Source organism: Panthera tigris, chromosome X (genome assembly GCF_018350195.1).
Source record: "Panthera tigris isolate Pti1 chromosome X, P.tigris_Pti1_mat1.1, whole genome shotgun sequence".
Taxonomy (NCBI): domain Eukaryota; kingdom Metazoa; phylum Chordata; class Mammalia; order Carnivora; family Felidae; genus Panthera; species Panthera tigris.
Genome location: NC_056677.1, coordinates 68,812,303 through 68,827,498, shown reverse-complemented (window position 1 = coordinate 68,827,498; position 15,196 = coordinate 68,812,303). Strand labels below are relative to the sequence as shown.

General features: G+C 35.1%; 1 protein-coding gene across 6 annotated transcripts in view; it reads right to left on the bottom strand.

Moving 5' to 3' along the window:
- The window catches only part of CYLC1 (cylicin 1), a 77,404-nt gene extending 67,436 nt beyond the window's left edge, over positions 1 to 9,968 (bottom strand). For 2 of the 6 annotated variants that reach the window (XM_042974283.1, XM_042974285.1), the window contains exons 1-2: positions 9,887 to 9,919; positions 2,700 to 2,763 (exon numbers count right to left, since the gene is read on the bottom strand). Coding sequence is in view for 1 of the 6 variants with exons in the window: in XM_042974280.1 (XP_042830214.1) it covers positions 9,887 to 9,903 (17 nt within the window). In the remaining 5 variants the exon portion in view is untranslated. Of the gene's footprint in view, positions 1 to 2,699; positions 2,764 to 6,210; positions 6,287 to 9,886 lie in introns of those variants that run through there. The other 4 variants (XM_042974280.1, XM_042974281.1, XM_042974282.1 and 1 more) reach the window with 3 other exon arrangements.
- Positions 9,969 to 15,196: the final 5,228 nt, after the last annotated feature.

The following is a 15,196-nucleotide window of genomic DNA, read 5'->3' as shown; positions in this document are numbered from 1 at the left end:
AGGAAAAAGACAGGGATGTCCACTCTTGCCACTGTTATTCAACAAAGTATTGGAAGTCTTAGCCTCTGCAGCCAGAAGATACAAGGAAATAAAAGGCATCCAAATCAGCCAGGAAGAGGTCAAACTTTCACTTTTCGCAGATGACATGATACTCTATGTGGAAAACCCAAAAGATTCCACAAAAAACTGCTAGAATTGATTCATGAATTCAGCAAGTTGAGGATATAGAACTAACACACAGAAATCAGTTCCATTCCTATACGCCAACACTGAAGTGACAGAAAGTGAAATCAAGCAATTGATCCCATTTACAGTTGCATTAAAAAAACATAAAATACCTAGGAAAAAATCTAACCAAAGAGGTGAAAAATCTATACAGAGAAAACTATAGAAAAACGATGAAACAAACTGAAGAAGACGCAAAAAAAGGAAAAGATTCCATGCTCCATAATAGGAAGAACAAATATTGTTAAAATGTCAACACTACCCAAAGCAATCTACATATTTAACGCAATCCCTATCTAAATAACACGAGAATTCTTCACAGAGCTAGAACAAATAATCCTGAAATTTGTATGGAACCAGAAAAGACCCCGAATAACCAAAGCAATCTTTAAAAAGAAAACCAAAACAGGAGGCATCACAATCCCAGACTTCAAGCTATACTACAATGCTGTAATCTTCAAGACAATATGGTACTGGTGCAAAAACAGACACTCAGATCAATGGAACAGAATAGAGAACCCAGAAATGGACCCACAAACGTATGGCCAACTAATCTTTGACAAAGCAGGAAAGAATATCCAATGGAAAAAAGACAGTCTCTGTAACAAATGGTGCTGGGAGAACTGGACAGCAACATGCAGAAGAATGAACCTGGACCACTTTCTTACATCATACACAAAAATAAACTCAAAATGGATGAAAGACCTCAATGTAAGACAGGAAGCCATAAAAATCCTCTAGGAGAAAGCAGGCAAAAACCTCTTTGATCTTGCCTACAGCAAATTCTTATTCAACATGTCTCCAGATGCAAGGGAAACAAAATAAAAAATGAACTACTGGGACCTCATCAAAATAAAACTTCTGCACAACAAAGGAAACAATCAGCAAAACTAAAAGGCAACAGACAGAATGGGAGAAGATATTTGCACATGACATATCAGATAAATGGTTAGTATCCAAAATCTATAAAGAACTGATCAAACTCAACCCCCAAAAACCAAATAATCCAGTGAAGAAATGGGCAAAAGACATGAATAGACACTTCTCCAAAGAAGACATACAGATGTCCAACCGACGCATGAAAAAATGCCCAACATCACTCATCATCAGGGAAATACAAATCAAAACCACTATGAGAGACCACCTTACACCTGTCAGAATGGCTAACATTAATAACTCAGGCAACAACAGATGTTGGCAAGGATGTGGAGAAAGGGGATCTCTTTTGCATTGTTGGTGGGAATGCAAGCTGGTGCAGCCACTCTGGAAAACAGTATGGAGGTTCCTCAAAAAACTAAAAATAGAACAATCCTATGACCCAGCAATTGCACTAATAGGCATTTATCCAATGGTTACAGTTGTGCTGTTTTTAAGGGGCACATGCTCCCCAATGTTTATAGCAGCACTATCAACAATAGCCAAAGTATGGAAACAGCGCAAATGTCCATCGATGGATGAATGGATCAAAAAGATGTGGTATATATAGACATGAAGTATTACTTCAATTAAAAACAATGAAGTCTTGCCATTTGCAACTATGTGGATGGAACTGGAGGTATTAAGCTAAGTGAAATTAGTCAGAGAAAGACAGAAATCATATGATTTCACTCATATGAGGACTTTAAGAGACAAAGCAGATGAACATAAGGGAAGGGAAACAAAAATCATATAAAAAGAGGCAGGGGGACAAAACAGAAGAGAGTCATAAATATGGAGAACAAACTGAGCATTATGGGAGAGGTTTTGGGAGAAGGGATGGGCTAAATGGGTAAGGGGTATTAAGGAATCTACTTCCGAAATCATTGTTGCACTATATGCTAACTAATTTGGATGTAAATTAAAAAAAAAAAAGAAAATGAAAAAAAGAAAACAGAAGAAAAAATAAATAAATATAATATTAAAATAAGATTAGTAGCACAAGCCACTGCTCACAACATGTATCTAAACTTAGGAGTTTGAAAATTCACCAATCTTTTCTGGGATTGAGCATGGAGAGCACTGTGGTGTTCCTGGAGAGAAGGCAGGCAAAAAGCCTGGAGGCAGACAACATGGAAACAAGGATTTGAAAGACACATGGCACACACAGGAGGGCCATTATTCATTCTTCTCAGAGCCCTTCTGTGATAGGCAACATTCAGGGGAAGCCTCCCCAGGAATAAAGGAACTAGCTGGTGCCTTTCCCTTCCCTGCCCCTCAGCATGAGCACAGAGCTAACTATGGGAAAAGGCTCAGCACCAACACCTGCTAGATACTTGCTTACACCAAGCCCACCCCCTGTACTCTGTTGGAAATGCCCATCTCAGTTAAGTTAGCCTCAGTTACAGTGCAATGGACCCCTCCACCCGAAGATTAGGAGAAACCCCCACACATACCATGTCTCCCAACCAGAGTTCTTCAGGGCTTCAATTCTAGCGAAAGTAGTATCAGGTCTCATTTCACACGCAGACCAGAACATTGGTCTTGTTAAAACTTACCACATTTAGTCCAAGGACCAACACCGCCCACAGCAGGCAAGTAAATCTTCTGCAGAAAACTGGCCTGAAGTAGAGAGCAGACAAAATACAGTAGCAAGAGCACACACAACACTCACCAGAGACACTACTTGAAGCACCAGGCCCTGGACACTATATGACCTCTTCATCATAAAGCCATTATTTTAGAAGCAGGAAACATAACTGGATTTTATAACACAGAGAAAAAGGAAGTGGCAGATAAAATTCAAAGACAGAGGAATTTATCCCAAATGAAGGAACACCATAACACTATAACCCAGAGATCTAAGTGAAACAGATATAAGTAACATGTCTGAAGGAGAATCTAAAGCAACAATCATAGAGATACTGTACTTTAGAAAAGAATAAAGTACATCAGGGAAACTTTTTACCACAGATATAAAAGAGTTAAAAAAGAATCAATCATAGATGAAGAATGAAATACATGAGATCAGAAACAGGCTTGATGCAATGAATACCAGAATGGAAGAAGCAGAGGAATAAATTAGTGACCTAGAAGACAAAATAATGGAAAATACGGAAGCTGAAAAAAGTACACAAAGAACAACTATGCAACACAATAATAGACTTAGGGAACTCAATCAAGTGTAATAACATTTGTATTATGGGAGTTCCAGAAGAAGCACAGATAGAAAAGAGGGCAGAAAATTTATTTGAAGAAATCATAGTTGAAAATATCCCTAATCTTGATAAGGAAACAGTCATCCAGATCCAGGAGGCACAGAGAACTCCATTAAAATCAACAAAAGGAGTCCAACACCAAGACATATTGAAATTAAATTTGCAAAAGATAGTGGTAAAAATTATAAAACATCAAGATAAAAAAAAAAGTCCTTATCATACAAGGTAATACCCATTAATCTAGCTGGAGATTTCTCAACACAGACATGGCAAGTCAGAAGGGAATGGCATGTTATATTTAAAATACTAAATGGGAGCAGTGTTTCAGTGGCTCAGTCAATTGAGTGTCCAACTTCAGCTCAGGTTATGATCTTGTGTTCTGTGGATACAAGCCCCGCATCAGGCTCTATGCTGACAGCTCAGTGTCTGGAGCCTTCTTCAGATTCTGTGTCTACCTCACTCTCTGTCCATCCCCCGCTCATGCTTTCTCTCTCTCTCTCTCTCTCTCTCTCCCAAAAATGAATAAACATTAAAAAAATCGAAAGCTAAATGGGAAAAATCTAAAGCCAAGAATATTCATACAGCAAGGCTATCATTAAGAATAGAAAGAGAGGGGCGCCTGGGTGGCGCAGTCGGTTAAGCATCCGACTTCAGCCAGGTCATGATCTCGCAGTCTGTGAGTTCGAACCCCGCGTCAGGCTCTGGGCTGATGGCTCGGAGCCTGGAGCCTGTTTCCGATTCTGTGTCTCCCTCTCTCTCTGCCCCTCCCCCGTTCATGCTCTGTCTCTCTCTGTCCCAAAAAATAAATAAAAAACGTTGAAAAAAAAAGAATAGAAAGAGAGATAAAGAATTTCTCAGACAAAAAAACTACTAAAGGAATTTGTGATCACTAAACCAGCCACAAATATATAGAGGTTAAACAACATGCTACTAAATAAGGAATGGGTCAACCAGGAAATCAAAGAAAAAGTTAAAAAAAATACATGGAAACAAATTAAAATGAGAACATGATAGTCCAAAACTTTAGGGATGCAGCAAATTGGTCCTAAGAGGGAAATATAGTAATACCAACCTACCAAAAGAAGAATAAATTGATCAAATAGACAAACTAACCTTAAACCTAAAGGTGTTAGAAAAACAAACAAAGCCTAATGCCAACAGAATCAAGGAAATAATAAAGATTAGAGGAGAAATAAATTATATAGAAATTAAAACAACAAAAATAACAACAATAGCAACAACAATAGAAAATACCAATGAAACAAGAAACTGGTTCTTTGAAAAAATTAATAAAATTGTTATACCTCTAGCCAGACTTAAAAAAAGAGAGATTTTGGCACCTGGGTGGTTCAGGTGGTTGAGCATTCCACTTTGGCTAAGGTCATGTTCTCACGGCTTGTGAGCTCAAGCCCCGTGTCTGGCTCTGTTGTGACACCTGAGCCTGGATCCTGTTTCAGATTATGTGTCTCCCCTTCTCTCTGCCCCTCCTCTGCTCATACTCTCTGTCTCTCTGTCTCTCAAAATAAATAAACATTAAAAAAAGAAATACTGAAATAAATAAAATCACAAAGGAGGGAGGAGAAATGACAACACTACAGAAATAAAACAATTGTAAGAGAATATTATGAAAAACTATATGTCAACAAATTAGACAACCTGAAAGAAGTTGATAAATTCCAAGAAACATATAAGCTAACAAAATTGAAACAGTAAGAAGTAGAAAACTTGCACGCACACACACACACACACACACACACACAATAGAATCTTATTCAGTCATAAAAAAGATGTCTTGCCACTGCAATGATGTGGGTGGAGTTAGCGAGTATTATGTTAATCAAAATAAATCAGAAAAAGAGAAATACTGTATGTTTTCACTGATATGTGGAATTGAAGAAATAAAACAAATGAGCAAAGAAAAATAGAGTCAAACCAAGAAACACATTCTTTTTTTAATGTTTCACTTTTATTTTTGAAAGAAAGACAGAGCATGAGCCGGGGAAGGGCAGAGAGAGAAGGAGACACAGAATCTGAAGTAGACTCCAGGCTCTATGCTATCAGAACAGAGGCTGACATGGGGCTCGAACTCACAAGCTGCAAGATCATGACCTGTGCTAAAGCTGGAAGCTTACTCAACTGAGCCACCCAGGTGCCCTGAAACATAGTCTTAATTATAGACAAGCTGATGGTTACCAGAGCAGAGGTGGGGAAGAGGATGGGTTAAATTGGTGATAGGGATTAAGGAGGGCACTTCTTGTGATAAACATCAGGTGTTGAATGTAAGTGTTGAATTGGCACATTTTTTATCTGAAACTAATATTACACTGTATGCTAAATAACAGGAACTTAAATAAAAACTTAACAAAAAGAAAAGGAAAAGTAAGCCATCTAATTTGGAATAGTTTAAAAAATAAAATGATTACAAATATCTTTAGCCAAGGAATTTAAATATTTTTACACTGAAAATTTTCAGATATTGAGGAAAGGAAATGAAGACACAAATAAATGGAGAGGTATCCCAAGTTCATGGATCAGTAGAATAATATTGATAAAATGCCAATACTACCAAATCCATATATAGATTAAATGCAATCCTGGTCAAAATTCTAAGAGAATTTTTCCACAGAAAGGGAACAATCCTAAAATTCATGTGGAAACACAAATGACTATAAGTAGGCAAAACAGTTCTGAGAAAGGAATAATACTGGAGATATTACACTTTCTGATTGCAAACTATAGTAAAAAGTATAGTAATTAAAACAGTATAGTATTGGAATACAAACAGAAACATAGACCAATGGAATGTAACCAAGAACAGAGAAGTAAACCCATGTATATATGATAAACTAACCTTCATGAGGGCACCAAGAACACACAATAGGTAAGGGATCATCTCTTCACTAAATGATTCTGGGGAAAGTGGATATCTACATGCGAAAGAATAAAAGTTGAACCCTATCACACACAAGTCATAAAAATTATCTTGCAATGGTTTAAAAACTTGAACATAAGAACTGAAAGTTTTCAACTCCTAAAGAAAAACATAGGGAGAAAGATCTTTGATATGCCCTTGACATTGATTTTCTTGGATATGCCACCAAATGTTCAGGCAACAAAAACAAAAGTAAGTATGTGGAATCTATATAAAACTTAGCTTCTGCACAACAAATGAACAATCAATATTGAAAAGCAATTATCTGATATGGGGTTAACATACAAAACATTTAGGTAACAGTAAACTGATTAAAAAATGGAAAAAGGATGTGAATAGGCATTTTTCAAAGAAGACATGTTCTTTCCACAGAAACAGATGTTGTCAAAGGGTACAAACTTCCATTTATAAGATGAATATGTTGTGAGGATCTAATGCATAATATGGTGACTATAGTTAACACTGCTGCGTTATATACTTGAAATCTGGTAAGAGAGTAGACCTCAAATGTTCTCACCACAAAAAAAAATGGTAATTACATGACGTGATGGAGGTGTTAAATAACCGTACCATAGTCATAATTTTGCCATGCACGTGAGCATCAAATAATAACATTGTACGTCTCAAACATACACAGTTATATTTCAATTGTTTCAATAAATCTATAGAAAAAATAAAAATAACGAGGCTACAGAAAATAAGTTAAATATAGGAGCCATATTCTTACGTAGTGAAGGAAATCCAATGCTCAGTGTTATGAGTTGAATTGTGTCCCACATAAAGACACACTCATGTCCAATCACTGGGTACCTGTTAACTTGGCCTTATTTGGAAACAGGGTCTCTGTAGATGTAATCAAGTTTAGATGAGGTCATACTGGATTAGGGTGGACCCTAATTACAATGACCGGTGTTCTTATGAGAAGAAGGAGATTTGGACACAGACACACACAGGGAGAGTGTGCCATGTGAGCTATGATGGAAGCAATGACTGGGGTGATGGATCTACAATCCAAGGAATGTCAATGATTGCTAGAAACTGCCAGAAGCTAGAAGAGAGTCATCGGACAGATTCTTCCTCAGAGCCTTGACAAGGAGACCATATTGCTGACATTTTTATTTTGGACTTTTAGCTCACAGAAATTTGAGAAAATAAACTTCTAATGTTTTAAGCCAGCTGATCTGTGGTAATTTGCTTAAGCAGCCCTAGGAAACTAATATACCTTAAGTTATATTTAGATATGAGCAAGAAGAGAGTATCTACTATAATAGGAGAAAAGTCAGGGAAAAAAAAGGTTGTAAAATACATATAGATTAGTATATTTAGTTGTGACTATGGTGAAAATTTATCCTATTTATCTCTATTATGTGAGAGTGGAGTGGAAAAATCTATTATAAATTTAACAGAAAAAATGTAAGAAATAGTCATCTTAAAGGAGAGACTTGAACAGATGAGAGAAGTTTAATACCATTGCCAGGTAACATTAATGGCCCACTTGCAGTATGATATTATAAATTAAGTTGAAGCCAATTATCATGGTTACATGATTTTCCTCAACTACATTCAGCTTGCAAAAAGGTACCACTGAGAAGTGATGGGGGAGTTGGATATATCTATAACTAGGGTTTTGTCTAAGAGACATCAAAATGAAAATGGATAAAGGGAATTGAATATTTATGCATGAAATTATTTGTTTTGGTTCACTATGAGCCTATAGGAACCTAAAATAGGTAAGAATCTATAATGAGTAAGAACATAAGTAAAGCCATTGGGAAAGTATTAATGAGCAGTAGTTCAAAGTTGGTAAAATCAATAGTAGGTCTTATAGGGGTAGGTGAATTGTTGGAGTGTGGGTATTAGAGGTGCCTGAAGTAGTGTTTGGAGAATAATTGAAATTGAGATTTTGGAGGGATATGAATAGAAATGAGCAACTGAAATAAGATGGAAGGCAAGATACTTTGAGAAAATGAAGTAAAAAAATGAGATATTAGGATATGGGAATGATTATCTATGTATCAAAATCACCAGGGATTAAATAAAGAGGGAATTGCAGTGGACCAGACAGAGAACCATGGCAAAATAAAGGGAATGACCTGGGAGTTAGTCGATGAATACAACAAGGAAACATAGCAGGTGATATAAATCTGATGATATGAGATTCAAAGCTGGCTATTTTTAGGGAGTAGAGAAGTAGAATGAGTTGGAAATGCCATTGAGGAACCAAATGTACATCTATAGCATCTCTGGTTCCAGTGGCAGGAGGGGACATGGGAAGGAAAATATCCACTCAAGAGGGCCCCAAGAAAAACAATGTATTTGAGAAACAGCCGAGTTTCGGAGAGCAATAAAGTGGAGATATCATTCAGATATGAGGCAGAGGAGGGTATAGAGGATTTTGCTGATGACAGTGTGTTTCAGAGATAATGCCCAATGGTGACATAATCCTGAAGCCTTTGTGATGTAAGAGGAAAGATCATATGTAGGCAGGATAAAACTAGAGATACCTCTCCAAAATCACTAGGAGCTCAATTTTAATTTCTAGATCAAACCATTCTTTTCCTTTCTTTCACACTGTATTGAAATTTCTGATTTTAAAAGTAATACAAACTCATTGAAAAACATCCAAGCATCATAAAAATGTGTCATTTAAAAAGGGAAAATCTCTTTAAGTTTTTTAGAGTTTGAATTTCTGAGTCAAAGATTTTCTAAATGTTCTTTTTATAAATGAGGTTGTGCACTTTTTCATATGTTTACTGGTCATTCACATTTCTTTTTTTATAAAATATCTGTTCATAGCCTTCAACTATTTTTATGCCACCTTAATTGTACCTTTCTTATTGAGCTTTATGAGCTTTTTATATGATTGTATCTTAAGAAATTCCCATTTTTGTAGGTAAAAATGGTTGAATATTAACAATCTCATATGATTCAACATAATACACATCGCTATTAGCTGGTAGTTCCAAGTCAATATGGTCTATATTATCCTAATTTTTGTGTTATTTCAGCAATATTCTTGTGGAGATGTAAACTTTTAAAATAAAGACGAACATTGAAAGATGTGGCCAACTAAAACCTGCAGAAATACTGTTAAATCCATGTTAATATTTCATCATCCACTTAATGACTCTTTTTAAAAGTCAACTCACTAAACTTTATTTTCTTGGAAATAATACTGTCTTCCTTTTTAGCAGAGCAAAAGGATGATCTAACTTTCTTTTTACAGAAAATTAAGTATACCAAAGTTGTATAATAAAGTCTTACTACATTATATCATGCTTTACATTTTAAGTGCCTTCACACACATTAATTACTTCCTGTCTCAAAATAAGATGTGATTGTGAGTACACACACGCACACACACACAAAATGGTTAAGGCCATGCAACTGTTTTGTGACAAAGCCTGAAGTAGCTAAATCTCAAAGCAAAAAACCCAAGATATTGTTGAAAATTTCATACCTCTCTTTAAAGTATTAATCTATAAATAAAATTACAATGAAATAAACATTATTCACATTTAAAAATATAAATATGTTGCTAAGTTGAGCATATTAGTCATTAAAAATACTAAAAAGTATTAGACAAAGTACTTACAATCTTGTAAGAGACATTTCCCCTGCCTATATGTTGCCAGGACTTTAGGATTGTAATTTCAAACTGGTAGTGTTGAGTGATGACATCATAAAGACACTGTGAATAACAGGAAGTTGAAGGGAAAAGACAGAATTAATTATATTTTATGGTGCATATATGCCTCTGAAATCTATTGTAAAATTGTACCTGTGTTTACACATAATGTTTTACAGCTTGAACAGGAAGAATCAGGTTTTCATTGATTAATTCTATTTTGTTGTTTGCTAAACATCTAATTGTTATTAGACTATTTTAACACCAGTTTTGAACATACATGTGTACACACAGACCTATATACACGTCTATATGTGCATATGAAGGAGCTATATGGATTAAAAGGAATATAAAAGAATATAAACATTCCTCTAAAGAGCTACTTTAATCCTGTACATTTCCTTCACATTCAGACTTTCCCCCATAAAACTATCTATTATGTATCTATCTATCTATCTATCTATCTATTATCTATCTATACTCACAGTGATATTTCTTCAAAATAACTTGAATATAGTTTCATCTTATGTGTGTAAGTTACACAAAGGTGAAATGTCTATTAAAATAGTACCAAGAACTCTGAAACACTTTTTTTCTCCCCGAATCTAAAAACAATTGTTGTTATGTACAAAGTTATATTAGAACCAGTTATCAAATGCTACTTGGCAGGAAATTTGCAAAATATGAACTTTACATTATATAAAGGAAAGTCATGTGGTAGGTAAGGATGCATACAGAAAAAAGATGTCTTTTATGTGATCTAGAAAACAAAAAGTGAGTATCTTTTTGGTCCCAGGAAGAGAAGCAGTTGATTAGTTATTTTCATTTTTGGCTACATTTTTGTCATTGAATTTTTATTTATTTTTGAAAGTGTATATTTCTTATGTAATACTAAGCTCATCTCATTTTTTTAGTTTGTTTATTAATTTTGAGGAAAACAGAAAGCACGAGTGAGTGGGGAAGGGGCAGAAAGAGACAGAGAGAGAGGGAGAGACAGAATACCAAGCAGGCTCTGTACTGTCAGCACAGACAACTTCACAACCACGAGATCATGACCTGCACCAAAATCAAGAGTTCAATGCTTAACCGACTGAACCACCCAGGCGCTCTTGACCTTATTTCATTTTTAGAAAATAAAAGCAAAATGTGATCCAAGCACCAAGTTAGTTTTCACTTGAGTAGTGTTACACAGTCTCAGAGCCCTTCCATTGGCCAAACTGAGCTTAAAAGACTATCAAAAAGTATTACCTTCTGAAGTAAAGTAATATAAAGCCATTCAATCTGTAAGTCAAAAATAGACCACAATCAGTAAAGTAATAAAAGGAACACTATGTGTAAAGAGCCTTGAAAAATGTTCCTACTCTCAGGCAGAGTAATTCTACTCCTAGGAATGCATCCTAAGTAACTATTTCAGCACAAAGATGTTAATTATAATTTTACATAAAATATTAAAATTTAGATACACTCTAAATGTCCAAGATTAGGGAATGGTTTTAGTAAATCCCTAGATTATAATTCCATGAGGGCAGGAATCATGTCTGTTTGGTTGTCAACGCCTAACATTTGTGTGAAAAAAAAAAAAAAGATATGTAGAACTGTACACAGAGTTTGATAGCTACCATGTAAAGTGGAAGTATTTATTGTAAAAAGAAATAAAGTTAAATATATCATAATGGTATAAGTGGAGTTATGGATAATTTTGTTTTCTGCATATGATGTTTTGTAGTTAAAATTCCTACAAAATATGTATATATTGATAAGCAAAAAATATAATACTAAAATATATGTAAAGCTTTGCAAGTGCAGATAGAAATAATATTTGGAACATTTATATTCTTGGATTATTTGGCCTGATAAGAAAATTAGTATTACTTTTGAAAGACTGTTGTGTAGATAAAACAATTAACAAAATAATTATTTTATTAATTTTTTTAATGTATATTTATTTTTGAGAGAGTCAGAGTGTGAGTGGGGGGGATATAGACAGGGGAGACACAGAATCTGAAACAGACTCCAGGCTCTGAGCTGTCAGCACAGAGTCCAATGTGGGGGCTCAAATTCATGAACCTGGAGATCATGACCTGAGCTGAAGTTGGAGGCTCAGCCGACTGAACCATCCAGGTACACCGCAAAATATCTTGACTAATACTACTTTATTTTCTTAACTTACCTGTTAATTCAAATAGTCAAATTGGTATAAATGCAGCTTCAATGAATACAAAATTTCTGTCAAAATTTTTTAAGATTCAGTCAAGGAAAATTAATTAATATCTATGAACATATAAAGCTGTAAAGGGCTTATTTTAACTCATGTGAAGAGTATACTTAAAGTTTTTATTTTTAAAAATTTATACATACTATTGATTTGAAGGTTTAATCATAAGGAAGAAAATTGGAAGAAGAACCAGAGAACAGCCTTGTTTTGGGAAAGATCTAGGGCTCAGGAAGAGTATATGCCCTGTACAAACCCATCACCAAGGCAATACTGAAGCAGACAGAGGCTGGTTGTCTCCTCCTCTCTTTCTCTTTTGTCACACCTGTTTCCTCCCCCCCACCCCCCATTTCAAAACTTTCTCAGATTTTAAAAATGAGATACAAAGCAGGGAACAATGAAAGCATATGCACATCTACAACGAGATTTGGCTTGGGCCCTGGACTTCTCCAAGCATGACCTCGAGCTTTGAAGAAGAAAAACATAACATTTTATTTTCAGTCACCAATTTCAGTCTTTAACAATATTCACACACAGACTGGCAGGACATCACATCTTCAATTGAATCTGAAGCCCCCATACCACTTTCTCCCCTGTGCTGGGCCTCCCTTCCACTCTATCTCATTTATTTTTTTCCATAGCACTTATTACATTCTACATAACTTACTTGTTTATTGTTTATCACCCACCACTAGAATATACAGACCATGGCTACAGGGATTTTTGTTTGTTTTATTTACTGGTGTATCTCCAGTTCCTGGCAAATAGATGACACTAAACATTTTTATTGAATGAATACTATCTCAGGTGTTTTCTTTCACTAAGAAAGCATCATTAATGTCTGTAGCCACTGAAAAACTGAGATTTAAATGATCAATATACTGCTACCTACTAGTAATAGGACTAACTTGGCCATTAATTTTGACCTAAAATTTATGACTATGTTGCAGTTTCATTTTGTACTGATCCCCTGCTGGTTCTGGTGGTAAGGGTGGAAGTGTTTTGAAGGGATATGCTTGGGAGTAAAAACATATTAAATTAGAACTCAGGAAACCACTGTTAAGATTTCAGCTTTGTCACTAATCATAGGGCTTTGGATAAGCCAACTAAACTTTCCTTGGTGTCTCAGTCTGTAATAGGGATGGAGTAGATAGCTAGTTAACCTAGAGTAACACAGACTGTTAAGGATCTAAGAGGGTAGTAACCAAGTGGTCCAGAGCCAAATTCCACATTTCACATAGGTTTCATTCTGTATTAATATATTTTATGTAAAACAATCTGAGTGCTTTTGCATGTAATATATTGATCCAGTAAGGTAACACCACTATTTCTTACTTATCAGGCATTTTAATTGGCAATGATATATAATGAAAATAATTGTGAATATGAAACTCTATGGAATTCAAGATTTAAGTTAAAAGCTAAAATCTGAAATTACCCCTTGCCCTATTCCCACCATTACTCAGGAAACTCCAGTAGACTAAAAAGAGCCTGATATCTCCATCTAGTTAGAATAATGGTTCTTAACTCTTAAACTCTAATCATTTATAAGGATGCTCTCAAACTTTGATCAAGAGATAATATAAATTATTGTTGCAAGTGAGGATGCACACTTCAAGTCTTGTCAAAAGGAACCTTGAAGTGAGTGAATCTTCTGATATTGAGGGGAATAAACCTTGCATCAAATTCAAAGGGGGCAAATTGGGATATCAAAACTTGAGTCAACAATCTTATGTTTCCTGGAACAAGCAATGCAAGCCCCACATGAAAGTAAGGCTATTTCTGTTTTTGTTTTGTTTTGTTTTGTTTTTGCTGTTGTTGTAGTTAATAATTTCATCTCCATGATTAGCAGAGTGCTGCTTCAAACTAGGCACTCAACAAATATTTGTTCAATGCATAAATATGTAAGAAAGGTATGATCAAGATAAAGTTGTACACAGGTAGATATAAAGGACTGACATGCAACAATTTAAATCGTACAAAAGTGGATGTTTTTATAGATCATTAGTGACATTTATTATTAGTAATTGGGTTGCAATTATTGTGGCTTAGTACAGCTTTAGTTAGAATCTTTTATTTGAAATGTGCTCAGAAATTTTCATTTTCAAATGTGTGCTATAAACACATGTACATGCATGATTGTGAATCACAGAATTAGAAGAACTTGTCTTACAAAATAGGAAATTGTCTAAAGCTTTTGAGAGAACTTTACTAAATATTTTATTTACATGTAAGACCCATAAAGACTAAATAGCGGCTATATTTTGAGAATATCCGTGACTGAGTTCATTAGATATTTGTTTTGATTGATCAAATGAATACATTTTTAAAAGGCAAATGAATTAGAGAGATAGAAAGACAACACCCTTGCACTGCCTTTTTTAAAATATAAAGATAAATACTACACATGTAACTCCTATGCTTTCAGTAGGTGAACATGTGCATCCAATCTATTTCCCCAACCTCTTTCTATCATTTCCCTCATATTTCTGATACCCATGTCCACTGAAAGATATTGTGATAGAACCTATTGATTGCTTACCCAACATTTTTACCTTCCTCTGTATTTCTTACCTGTCATCACCATAGATGTTAGGGAGTCCATGTGCATGGTTTCCAAGACTTCCTTGTAGCTAGTACTGGTCCCCCAACCTAGATTGGGCCAATGATAAATAATAAAAATACTTCTAGGGAGTGTCTGGGATTTTCTATTATGATAAAAACCCTATTTTATTCCTGCTTCATATATTGTTTATATAATGGCATGATGCTTGAAAGTGCAGCAGCCATCTTGTGAACATGAGAGGACATATTGACAACACCAAAGATAACTCAGCAGAAAGAGTATAATAACATTTTTAATCCTTTAACTTAATTATATATAAAAAATCTTTCTGAAATTATGCTAGGGTGAGCCTGGGTGGCTCAGTTGGTTAAGCCTCCAATTATTAATTTTGGCTCAGGTCATGATCTCATGATTGAGCCCCATGTCATGAGATTGAGCCACATGTCAGCCTCAGTGTGGAGCCTGCTTGGGATTCTCTTTCCACCTCTCTCTCCCACTT